The 12,955-nt window shown below is 36.7% G+C and overlaps 1 protein-coding gene across 1 annotated transcript in view; it reads right to left on the bottom strand.

The window, feature by feature from the left end:
* Window positions 1-34: 34 nt before the first annotated feature.
* LOC141433734 (lachesin-like) overlaps window positions 35-12,955 on the bottom strand; it is a 113,281-nt gene continuing 100,360 nt past the window's right edge. The window contains exons 13-14 of the mRNA XM_074095827.1: window positions 9,474-9,611; window positions 35-2,557 (exon numbers count right to left, since the gene is read on the bottom strand). Coding sequence (XP_073951928.1) covers window positions 2,481-2,557; window positions 9,474-9,611 — 215 coding nt within the window. The 3' untranslated portion in view covers window positions 35-2,480. The remainder of the gene's footprint in view (window positions 2,558-9,473; window positions 9,612-12,955) is intronic.

The following is a 12,955-nucleotide window of genomic DNA, read 5'->3' as shown; positions in this document are numbered from 1 at the left end:
AGGATTGTAATTGAAAGGAGAGCCATTTTATACTAATTTATTTAATATCTTTAGGTATATACATCGTCAAAATCACATAATCTGTACAGTAAAAGGTAGACATTATCTAGTGATATATCTCTTATTAAATAAAAGATATAAATTTTTATACATTAAACTTATAACTATGTTATTTCGAATAATTAACAATTATAATTTATTATTACGTTACATAATTTAAATATTTTTATTGTGCAGTAATTTTGTTTTATTTACAATCAACAAGCGTGTGGGGCAAGCTTGGTAAAGTTACACTAATTAGAAACTCTAAAAATTACTAACAATGTAAATAATAATTTGTAAAGAAAACATGTACAGTTAAACGATACTTGGTACACTATACGTTAGACGACGTAACGCATGGAAGTAAGTTACAAAGAGTTACATGTTATTTTGGCACATTTAGTACATATGAGGGCAGTAATTACACAATACGTATGCAAAGCGTACGCGGTACATATAATTTGTTAAATTTGTATGTAAATGTACGCTAGATGAACTCTGGAGACTTATGCACTTACACAATGTGTAATATTTAAATTAAATGTAAATTTGTAACGATACAGTCGCACTGGGATTACAAATGTTTCTGGTAACTTTAAAAGCAGATAGGAATATAATCTTTAAACTGTGACTTCTTTACTTAGCACTTCGGAACCCCGATAAGTAACTTAAATCCACAATTTCTTCTATTTCAAACTGTAGACGGGACGTTTCAAGCTACAACTTGGTAAAATGGATAATGTCTAAGATATGTCACTGTTATTTTGACAGTATGACTGAAAAACACAATTTGATGAATAAGACGTCTTAAAACTATTTCTTAATATTTTAGCAAATTGTTGGGTTAGCTTTCATCAGAGTTACTGTTTCAAAATTTAGTTACGCCTTTGATGTCATAGGCTTTAATCATCAATCAATGTATGAAAATATTTGTCAGTTACAATTTAAAAACTCTTAAAAATATTAATAGAGGTGTTTAATCAAACTACTACCAATCACTTGCTAAAAATTTCCCGGCTAATTTTAAAACATCTTGTATTTTATTTAGTAGAGAAATAAAAATCATTTGACGACCTTAGCTCATCGTTAGAGGAGCTCGAAGGAGTTTTTTATTTTAACCGTTTTCCAAGAATCCAGTAAAAAAAGTAATTCATGTCTGAAAGTAAAATGGGGTTCTTAGAATCATGTTTTTGTAAAAAACACTTATAGCTACTCGTTTTTGGGTTAAAATGGTTACAAATATAGAACTCACTCTCTGTCTTCGTGAAGGATATGACACAAGGGCATTAGGATGATATGTTTAATATTATGTCTATGTACTTATAGGTTTAAAATTAGGTACTAGTTTTGTCTTGTTTATAGTCGAGCATGTTATTCGAAGCGGAATTCTTTTGCGCTCCATTCGTAAATTACAAAGTAATGATTTATTGTTAACACATGGAATCCTAGTTCAGGCATTTCTTGTAAATATTTCTTTTACATGTTTTAGTTCTTAAATATGATGTAAAATGAGTTTTTTGAATAAATTATTATTATTATTCATTGCGATGAAATTAAGATAAGATTAACATTAATTTTATCACAATCCCTTTTAGCGACGAGAAGTATTTGTGGTTTCGATATTACACGCGCTGATTTCAAAATAAAGAATAAATGACAATTTATAAATATATTTACTTTCAAGTCATAAACAACCATATTTTTGAATTTTCTTAACGGTTTGCTTAAAAAAGCTGGGTTAATCTTAGGGGAGTTATTTTGGATTCTTTAACGGTTAGTCATAGGTACACATAAATTATAATTATATTGATGCCAGAATGTACTTTTATTGAGATTATCATTTTTTTTTGTCCAACCTTTTTCGATCTCGCGATTTTTTTGGATTTCGTACCCAAAATGGCTGAAACAGAAGGCAGTTTCGTTATGTTCATTTGACTGTCCGCTTGTCCGTCTGTCTGTTTGTAAGTCACAGCTATTTAACTCAGAAAATATAAAATAATATAGTCCGACATACAAAATAATTTGAAAAAATCAATTTAAATGACGAAGAAGTGGAACCAGCATAGTACAGCGTACTTTTTTTGGGGTGATACTGATTGGAATGAGTAGCAGATTTAAGTCATTATTCACAGATCTACGAATACGGTTAAATTATTCGATCATTTCATTTCGTAGCCCAATTGATCATCATTGTCATGATTGAGGTATTTTTCTTAAATTATATCGAGATGACATCTATTGGGACTGCCAGTAAAAGCACCTGACATTTACTCATACAATCAGATTAACTAACATCTTTTTCATTTTGTGAATAATTTATCACCCAAAACACATGAAAATGTTTTGTATAGATGTTTAAATGAACACAATAAATGCTCTGTAAATAAATATTTTCTCTTGACATGTCGAGCACTGGGACGTTTACCTTATTAATTAAATCAGACTATGAGGTCGACGCAAACTATAACGATAACGGCGAGGAACGGTTGTCTCCAGCAATGCAGGCTTCTTGTACCTGCAACAAGGAAACATACATTATTTTCCATGCATAAATAAAGGGTACTTCAAAGGACTACGGAACCCTCAAACTCCTGTTGAATATTATCGAGTAACATCATAAAATCATAAACCATACAAACATTGTATTTTTATTCGAAAGAATTCGTTCAAGCGTTAAAGATAGTGCCCGGTCCGTGCGCTCGTCTAAAAACTTGGCTCAGGCTTTATGGAAGGAAATTTCGCGTTGGATTACATGTACAATGTCAATGGTACACTTGTATGTATTGGTATTGCGCAATCATAGTAAACAAAATGAATTAGGGGTGGCATACTTACTAGGGGTAAGAAGTATTAAAATATACTATTTTTAAAATAAAAAACTTGTTTTAACTCGAATTATACTTTCATAGATTAGTAACCGACAGATGCTTTCGGTTTCTAGACTTAACGGACTTAAAATTCCTGTTATTGAATTTAATTATATAAAATATATATAATATAATTATATAAATAGATGAAATCTAAGTTCCTCACTTATGCGAGATGAAGATTTGCACGCACTCGCAGTACATGTCGTATGCACCATAATACATTTTATTATAAATTTAAAAGATAAAAAAACGCGATAGCCCTAGAAGATTTGTCCCAAGCTACTAAGAACGGCGAAGTATACAGCTGGGGCTCCTCCCACCCGCGTCTCACTCCTCACGCCCCGCACGATGGCTCTGTCGGATTACTGGTAGAGAAACTTGTTATACTGTGACAGTGCTAAGTGGGTAATAATCATTGTATGTACCGCAACTAAGATATTTATTATTATCACACAGTGCAAATGTATGTGTTTTAGAAGATAACGGACCCCTCTCTTCTAGTAAGTGTCGTAAAAGGCGACTAGGGAATCTGATGTGAAAGTGTGCAGCAGCAACAACTACTCTGGACTGCAGCTTTGGACTCCAGCTCTGCGGTGTATAAGACAAAGGAAAATCACCGCACCATTTTCCCAAGACAGTCGTCATGAAGGTGATCCTCAACGACAATCACAACCACTCTGTTATGAGTGTAGAAACTTAGACGAAGAGACAATGATGTATGTGGTCTCTTGCATTCACACAAAAAAGACAACTGTCAAAGACGAGTGGCCGCAGATTCGACGGACGGACGTTAAATGGACGACCACGACCTCTGTCAAGAGTAATACGAATTGGAAGAGGAATAAATTAGTCTTAGCTGAATTAAAAATACTGAGGAGCCAAGTGCGAGCCGGACGGCTGCGTGCTGAGGGTTCCGTATAAATTGAAAAGCCAAAAGGCAGCGAAGGCCAAAGTCAAAAAGATGACTGTTTATAAGATTGACTGCAGTTGTGGTAAATATCTTATTCATGTTGGTCAGACGAAGTGAGCTATTGCAGAAAGAGTCAAGATACATTATTGCAACTGTTGAGAATCGTCAGGTGGACAAAAATAGCTTTTCCTGTAATCTATTGGGATATAACATTTTTTTTTCTTGTGAAAATGAGTGTTTGATTCGACAACAAATTGTTATGCAATTTGGCGAAATATTTCTTACGGTAGATGTGTCTGTAGGTACAATAATATTTTACGATAATAATAAAAAAATAACGACGTCAAAACTTTTTATCTTAAATCTGAAAATAAATTAAAAAGCTTTTTAATTATATTAATGGTATAGTTTGGAAGTAAATATATTTTTAATTTTCTAATTTGCTATTCAAAAGTGGTTAGCTTTTAGTTTTTCCTATCAACAACTTGATACCTCCACGCACTCCTATGGATTAAACATACATAATATATTTTACCAGTACTTTTTTCGTTGCTTGTCGCATTATTTCTCTCGACTGCTCTTCGTTTTATCTATTTTATTCGGCGGCTCGATATAAAAACTATTATTATTGTAAGTATTCGTACAGGTATTTTATATTAGTTCGTAGTTCAACGGACTGGACACTGATACAGCAAGCGGAAACGTGGCGGCATTTCATCCAATAGACATAACATAATATTATATTAGTTCTGTTTTGTTTTAGTTTGTTTCAAAATCTTACTATATTAAAGATCTTTTCCTCGAATATTGTGCTACCTGCGCGATTTAGACTACACGATCTGGACCCTAGAGTTGAAGAAGTTCTTTACAGTTCTGTACATTTTGAACCCTGGGTTAGCAGTTAATAAATACTTTTAATTTTCACTGTACTCGGAGATTTAAGTACGCCTGTTTGTTGGGGTATTACTACTACCAGCGCCGCTAGTTCTTCCCAGTACTAAGATGGTTGTCAGTTTCTCATGCATTTACTTACAGATCTTCGGTGTGACCAAGGGTTCTCCCAAAGGACGATACAATGACCAGTCTGCGCTGCCGGTAGAGGTCAATAAAACTCTTGCGATTACCAGGATTTACCAGGTTAAGAGTCCAACTGAGGATGCTGTATCATTCGCTACATGAACACCAAGAACACATCAAACCTAACGACCATTATTTCTTTGAGCAACTGGCCTGCTCTTCCAAGTTTCTTGCAACGCATTTTTCTTGGCAATGATGGTCTTTCCGAAAGCGCTGGTAGTAGAAAAAGTGACTACGAGTAGTAAAAAGACCTTTGCAGTCTACTTTTATAGAATGAACATTTCGATTCTTATTTGACTTTGATAAGTTTGGCAATTCTTCGGGCTAATTTGTTTACTTTGGTTTGTCTGAAAATTGTCTCATCGTGACTAATTCGTAGAAAAACTCTGAGGGCTACCTCTACATTTATCTTTGCGCGACTTGAGCCTCTTTATAAGATTCATAGCCAAAGACCACGCCTCAAAAAAGTTACTCAAACTCACCAGAAAGTCACAAACCAGCCGCAAATAACCAGAAAATCACTAGGAGCACAATGTCCCGAGAATACCGTCTTGGACACAGTGGGTTATTTAGTTGCTTTCCGAATGGCACCTTCCTAGTCCAATGCAGCTACTCATTTTATCTCTAACGTTCAAAACCACTTAATATTTGACTGATTCAGCCGTTCCTTTACGGAATTCGATATCAATAAACTTCAGCCTGTTTTGGTAGCGGAAAAGCCAGTTTAAAAGGTTGTAGCACACTTTAAACTATTATGAAGACGATCCTACGTCATCACGTATCAACAATTTATGTAAAACCGCTTCCACACCATCTATATTTGGGAAGTTTAAGCGTGTCCGTAAGAATCCCGAATCCCTGCCGCAGGTAGTCCCCTCCGGCTACAAACTTGTAAATGGACGATCAAATATAATTTCCGCGATAGATCCCTGATATTTATTCAAACGCTCACTGCTCTATTTGATATCGTATTATTTGGCTCTTCAAACACTTTTTCCTTTGCCCCGGTAAGAATTGATTGTGCGAGTTCTCCACTGAATATTTATGAAGGCAAAGTGTGTATGCCAACTCGCTGAATCTTTAATCTGTGTGGGTATCAGAGGAAGACGTACTTGCCAATTTTGGGGTTGCGAGGGCATAAAATTTTAAAGTGAGGAGGCAAAAACGGTTATTCATATGCAAGGGTTCACGTGGACTGAATTCGGGGATTTGGCTTTTTCGTGTGGCTAGTGACTTGTGAATTCGGTCTTTAGGAATTTATACGTAGACTATTTAGCAGTCGGGCGTCTGGCTTATGACATGGCTCTTTGCGAATATTAAGAGATATTTTTTGATTCAATCTCTGGTATACATAGACTACTGGATTATTCCATACCACATTTGTGCTAAAGACATGTGTAGTAAAGCTATTTTTAATACAATAATGCATATCTACGAAAAACTGCGTGTATCTATTGTTTAAGAATAAAAGAAATCAAAAAAAGGAAGGAACCAAAAATATTTGTGAAATTCCCAGCGCTGCAAACCTCGCATTGAACAATTTTTATTCCATTTTAAAAATTGTTCTTTATCCTGTTGGAATAAAGTCTGTAGTCGCGTTGAAGTTGCACATGTGTGCAATGCGCTTAAGTGCATAAGAATGTAAAAAGGTTGTCGCTAACGTTCCAGACAAAAGGATGTTTTTTATTATAGAGATAGAATATCTATTGTTACAATTACATTTACTTACTTATCATAAAGGATTATCAAGGAAACTGAAGCGATAAAAAAGCTAAATTTTAAAAGATCAAAGCATAAAAAATCCTGTAGATACACGACTTACAGCTGGCTAGCTATTTCTCAGTTCATTGCACATATCTAAGAAACAATATAAAAGTATATCATGAAAAGTCGTCTGTTTCAAACGTGGCATAATCCACATACTGCTACACGAGTTGCCCCACATTTATTTTTACCGACAAACGCTACTCAATAATGCAGGTTGATACAAAGATGCGGTAGGTAAAGCTTTTGGCTGCGGTAAAGAATTTAAAAAACCGGACAAGTACGACCTTAACTCGCGTGGAAAGGGTTCCGGGCGATATTAGTACATTGTGTCTTAAGGGCGGTAAATAAGGAATTACGAACGAGAGTCTATTAGCTTTGATGACTCGATGTTCGTAATTCTAGTACCGCCCGTGCGACATACAATGTTTTTCATCACATTTGCGAGTAAACAAATATACATGTTTGTAAAAGAAAAACTAATATTTTTCCAAAAATTGCCGATAGCGCTGGCTGCGCTCTTGGCAGTGCCAGCTCCCCGCCGCCCTCCCCCGCAGCATGTGCATGGCGTGCGTGTGCAGCGCGCGCACGGAGCAGCAGCACACCATGTAGTAACACACTCATTTACCGACCTTGGGCTTCATGACATGAAAATTAGTACGGGCAATGACTCATTTACCGACCACGGGTTTCATGACAAGCACATTAAGGTCGAGGGTTTTATTTGGGGGGTTGCAACCAAGGTAGCCCGCATGTTACGACACTAGTTACGAGCAAGTGTGATGAAAAATATTTTAGCTTTAGAAACATGGTTATTTCGCGACGGCATTGTGGGGGCAATATAATATAGGTAGCACGGCGGGCAGTTCCGAAACTGTCGGACATTATCTTATTCGTATTTAGCATTAATAATCAAATACCTTAAAAACTGTGATTGAGTAAAGTTCAAAACAAAACTAGGACCAATGTTGATACAATGACGTGAACAAGATAATAGCAGCAAAATAATACTGGCAATAACCTGAAATCTGTGATCGTGCTGCAAGAGAGACGATTCGCTTGCGCTTCGAATTCACTCGTTGAAATAGTGAAGATGGATTTGTATGAAAATGAAAGTATAGATAAGGCAAAGAACTATAAAAATAATGAATGCGTTGCCAACCTAGAAGCCTAAGATGGGATACCTCACGTGCCAGTAATTTCACCGGCTGTCTTACTCTGCACGCCGAAACACAACAGTGCAAGCACTGCTGCTTCACGGCAGAATTAGTGAGCAAGATGGTTGTAGCAATCCGTTCGGACCTTGCACAAGGTCCTACCACCTGGTTTGTCATGAATCAATAACGCAAATCAATCAATGAGGGCTATCGTTTTTTGTCTCACTAGATGGCGCACTGTTGCGTGAGGTTTATAAGTGTGGCTTTCAAAGTCTGTTATTACGAGCGTGAAAACAAAGTTTAGATTAAAGTTGTTTTGTTCGGAAAAAAGGTAGGACGAAGGTTTCCGAAAGACAAAACTGTCTCAAAACACAGACATTCATTGCCCCGGAACGCATATTTGCCATAATTAATTTCAGATATTGCAAAATATTCACAAAATTATTCTAATTATATTATATCAAAAACTATGAGATTTGACATTTCGGAGACCTCACGCTACACTAGCGCCTCTAGTGGCGAATTCATACGCGATAGCCCTCATTGAACGAGGACGCGTCATTTACGCATCCTCGCTCAGCGCAGCTCTAGTGGAAACAGCTCAGCGGAGCGAGGATAGGTAAATGAAACGTTTCTATTGGTGCATGACAGCCATGTTCCTCGCAACGCATCCTCTGGTGAAAACGCAGCATAAGGGCCTGCAGGGCTACTACGAAACTCGAAACTCGAAGTTCTTGGCGTGCGGTCCCTCTCGCTCTCGTATTAAATAGTATAAGTGTCAGTGGGACCGCACGACATGAACTTCGAGTTTCGAGTTTCGTAGTAGCCCTGCTGACTACACCAGCACTTCATGGGTGCACTTCGCGGACGCGAAAGCCCGGGTTTCCTAGGATAAGTGGTGCCGTCACATAGCGGCCGCAACTAAGCGGTGAATGACGTCACCAGAACGTTGAACATAATGGCGCGGTTTCCTAGAGAGCGGTAATTGACACCGCTCTCTAGGAAACCGCGCCATCCCGCCCACAACGACAACGTTCTAGTGACGTCATTCACCGCCCCATCACGGCCGCTACACGACGGCACCGCTGATCCTAGGAATCCAAAGCTTAACGCGTCAAAAGCTATCTAGGTGATGTGCATACCTCAGAAGGTTATCGCAACACGGTAATGAAACAATATTAATAGAGTCGCACTATTTACAGTAAAGCTTTTCTTTAGCTTGTCCTGTTTATTTATTTATTTGTTTGGGTCAAAACTTGGAAGCTAAATTTGGCCCACTTCTGACTTGAAATTTGGAATAATTAAAAAATAAAAATAAAAATAATGTAAATTTGGTGACAATACCATAATCTGGTAGTGACATCTTGGTGGTCCTGCCAGGATCGTCTCCGCAGGAGGGAACTCCTCAATGGTTAAAATTATGGACTTGAAGTTTGGTACAGATATGCAGTTTAGATGACAATGGAAGTACAGTCAACAAAAAGTACAGTCAGCAAAAATAGCTTGGATGAAAATGATATTTATTTAATTATAGTTTTCAATTACATTCATAATGGTAACTCAAAACGGTATTACGACTACCAAATCTTGTTCTATTTATACATCTTGTCCGAGCTAAGGCTGATGTGCAATGAAAAAAATGTCGATGGATACCTGAGACGTGCAGCGGCGGCGCGCGGTAGACATGTTGCGCGTCGCGCTCGGGCGCGCGGTCGAGTTGCGCGCGCACCACGCTCGGCCGCTCCGTGCCCTCTGTTCGTTGCACGGCGCGCGTTACGTTCGCTCGGCGCGCTGCAACACGCCTTAGGTTAGGTGACAATGCCACTACAGGCTCGTTGCATTGAACATAGAACATGTTTTAACATGTCTGTTGTCCTATGATGTTCATTTTAGTACATTTTAAAGTAAACGCAATTAAATTACACATTTAAATACGCTGCAACGAGAATGTAGTCTAGCCTGAGTGATAATGATTACTCCATCTGTATGTGTGTTTTTGTTAAAATGTCCACAAGCAAAAAAAATAAACACACTCAACTCAAATAAATATTGTGTGATAGTGGAGCTAAATTAACGCGTTTTGTTTTAGCCACGCCCTCCGTTTGTTGTACGGCGCGTGTTACGTTCGCTCGGCGCACTGCAACACGTCTTAGGTTAGGTGCCAATGCCACTATAGACCCGTTGCATTGAACATAGAACATGTTGAAACATGTCTGTTGTCCTATGACGTTCATTTTAGTACATTTAAAAGTAATCAAAATTAAAATACACATTTGAATACGGTGCAACGAAAATGTAGTTTAGCCTGAGTGATAATGATATTACCGTCTTCGTGTGTTTGTGTTTTTTGTTGAAATGTATAATTGTAAAGCAAAATTATTTTTTAACATAGTTGTCTGAATCAAATAAGTATTGTGTAGCAAAATGGTACGAGTATTAAATTGATGCGTTAATTTTAGCCATGCTTAGCCGTTCCGTGCCTTTTGTTCGTTGCACGGCGAGCGTAATATTATCCCAGCACTACACTAAGACTACACCTTTGTGGCTTTTTATTCTAACTTAAACTGTTGATGGGATGAGAGTGTAGTGTTTCTTGAGTGAACGCTGTAAGATAGACACAAAGTGATGCGTGGCCCTTTTGACTAAGTCAGTATTTTCAATGGTACCTACTGTAACTACTAAATATATCTAAATAGATAATCTAGTTGCAGTTTAGCCACTGGTTGTATGTTACGTGCGCATTGTACCTAGGTTACGTTCACTCGGCGTGCCATCACTCCTTAGGTTAGATAACTACAATCTCGTCCATAAAAATACAATGATTCTCTGGAATATCGCGATATGGCTAACTAGCGATATTTCTTTTGTGAGTAAATCCTCATTCAAGTCAAATTAGACAAGAAAAAATAAAGTCTCTTCTTCAAGAGAGAGTGCGCTCAATGGAGTATCCCTTTTAAAAACATATAAAATAATATTATACAGGTAAAGCGACAAGGGTGCTAATGAGGGCATTGACATCGTAAAAATGTGCCACGTTTTCTGATCATTGATTCTGTTCGTTTTAAAATAAAAATATACAGAATTTGTATTGCATCTGTATCAACAAGACTGAAGTCTAGATAGAAAGGTGATTGTAACATGTGTGTTTTTGTTGTAACAATTTACAATGTGGTTTTCTTAGAAACAAAAATATATAGTTATAAACAAAGTTTTATTGATCTACCATCAGCCAAATATGTGGTCTACCATCCTAAAGTTTGATAATCATTTGCTTGTCTTGAAAGTTCGACTTTAAAGACATATTCACAATAAACAAAAACATTTAATAGGAACTTGTTTAAAATTTATAGACCACTTATTTGGCTAGTCGCCAAACTGTCTTATTTAGTCTTATTTACCTATATGTACTAGGAAACTAATGACATATATAATGAAATTAATCGGATAACTCACATCTAACTAATGAATGACATTGTCATTAATTGACTTAAATCAGTATGTTAAAGGTATTAATCTCCAAGTCTCCGGCAGGAAAAGAGCAATACTTGTTATAAGTTTAATATTTGTGTGTATATCTGTGATTATAGTTCCCCTAAATTTAATTTATTTTTTAAATGAAGTAAAATTGGTATCTGACCTGTAATAAGTAATTTCAAAGTGGGCTAAATTGTAATTATCCTTTAAACTCGGCTTAATGCAACGGGAATTAATCAAACCGCAGTTTAAATAATATTATGAATCCCGTCTAAATTGATTGGAGTATAACGGATATACGGGGTGGCTCATTTAGATCTGCCAGTATGGGAAAGTCTGAAACTAGACATAAGAAAATCTGTTTTTAGGAACCATGTCATCGATTGTAATAACAAGAAAAACTGCATTAATACATTAAAAAAAATTGTACCTACTCAGTTCGGGAATCGAACCCGGTCGTTTTGAAAAATAAAACATACATTATTTCTATTTGGATATCGGTAGTGTAGGTCATAAGTAATAAATTTTATTTACTATGAAACACGGTATCTAGAATGAATAAATTGCATTGTATTTCATAATCTTAAGAATGTGAGTTAAATTTTTCAAAACAATCGGGTTCGATTCCCGAGCTGAATTCAAGTTTTTATTAATGTTGTTATGGTTCCTAAGAACAGATCTTTGTATCTCTTATATTATCAGAATTTTCCATACTGAGCGTTCTAAAAGAGCCACCCTGTATAAAATGACCTGGCTTGCTAGTTCGCTAATGGATTTAAGAGTTAAATTGAATTTCAGTAATCCTTCACATAACGGGAATGAATCAAACGAAGCTTCCGTTTATACTGGCTCGGTCACACAACGCTTCAATGCAGCGAAACAATTTGAAAAACATCTTAAAACGTGAAAATTATAATATATTTCTTCCAAGTCAAGTGTATGTACATATGTACACTTTAGTCTCTTTAGACCTCTCTTGCAGCCAGATTAGCAAGCTACCAAACCGGAACGATTTTCCTATCTCTTAGCTGGATTTGGTAGCTAGCTATGAAATGGGAATTGTGATCTTGTAGCTACCAAATGGGAATAATTTTCCCATCTCGTAGTTACATTTGGCAGTTAGTTACAAAATGGAATTGTGTTTTCCACACACACAGACAAACTTCACGTCTGTTATGATTGATTTTTTTGGAGTCTTTTTGTATTTTTTATTTCAACTCCAAATTTGTTACTTTTACGGGTATCCCGTGAAACCATATCGTAAATACAAACTGAGACATGTATGCACAGAAAAACCAGAAAAAGAGACTAGCACTGGGAATCGAACCCAGGTCCTCAGCATTCCGTGCTGCGTGCTAAAACCCCTACACCATTCCTGTGCATACATATCTCAGGTTGCTTATTTCTACTATGCTACTTAAGCAGCAGCACTAGCAACTTCTATGTTGCGTCGACAGACGTCACATTCTTTCGGAACTAACCGCTCACCCAGAAGAGATGTCGCTACTAAGCAATCAAATTATGATTGATTTTCACGCCTGTATTCCGAAATTTATGGGCAGAGCAGACGAAACGTTACCGTTTCGGAGCCACTTCTAGCAATTTTAGGTTTAAAGTTTGACAGAAACGGTACAATAGTGACAGATTGTGCTTTCGAATCG

The sequence above is a fragment of the Choristoneura fumiferana genome, chromosome 12 (assembly GCF_025370935.1).
Source record: "Choristoneura fumiferana chromosome 12, NRCan_CFum_1, whole genome shotgun sequence".
Taxonomy (NCBI): domain Eukaryota; kingdom Metazoa; phylum Arthropoda; class Insecta; order Lepidoptera; family Tortricidae; genus Choristoneura; species Choristoneura fumiferana.
The sequence above is the reverse complement of the archived record's forward strand: the minus strand, read 5'-3'. Positions and strand labels throughout refer to the sequence as shown.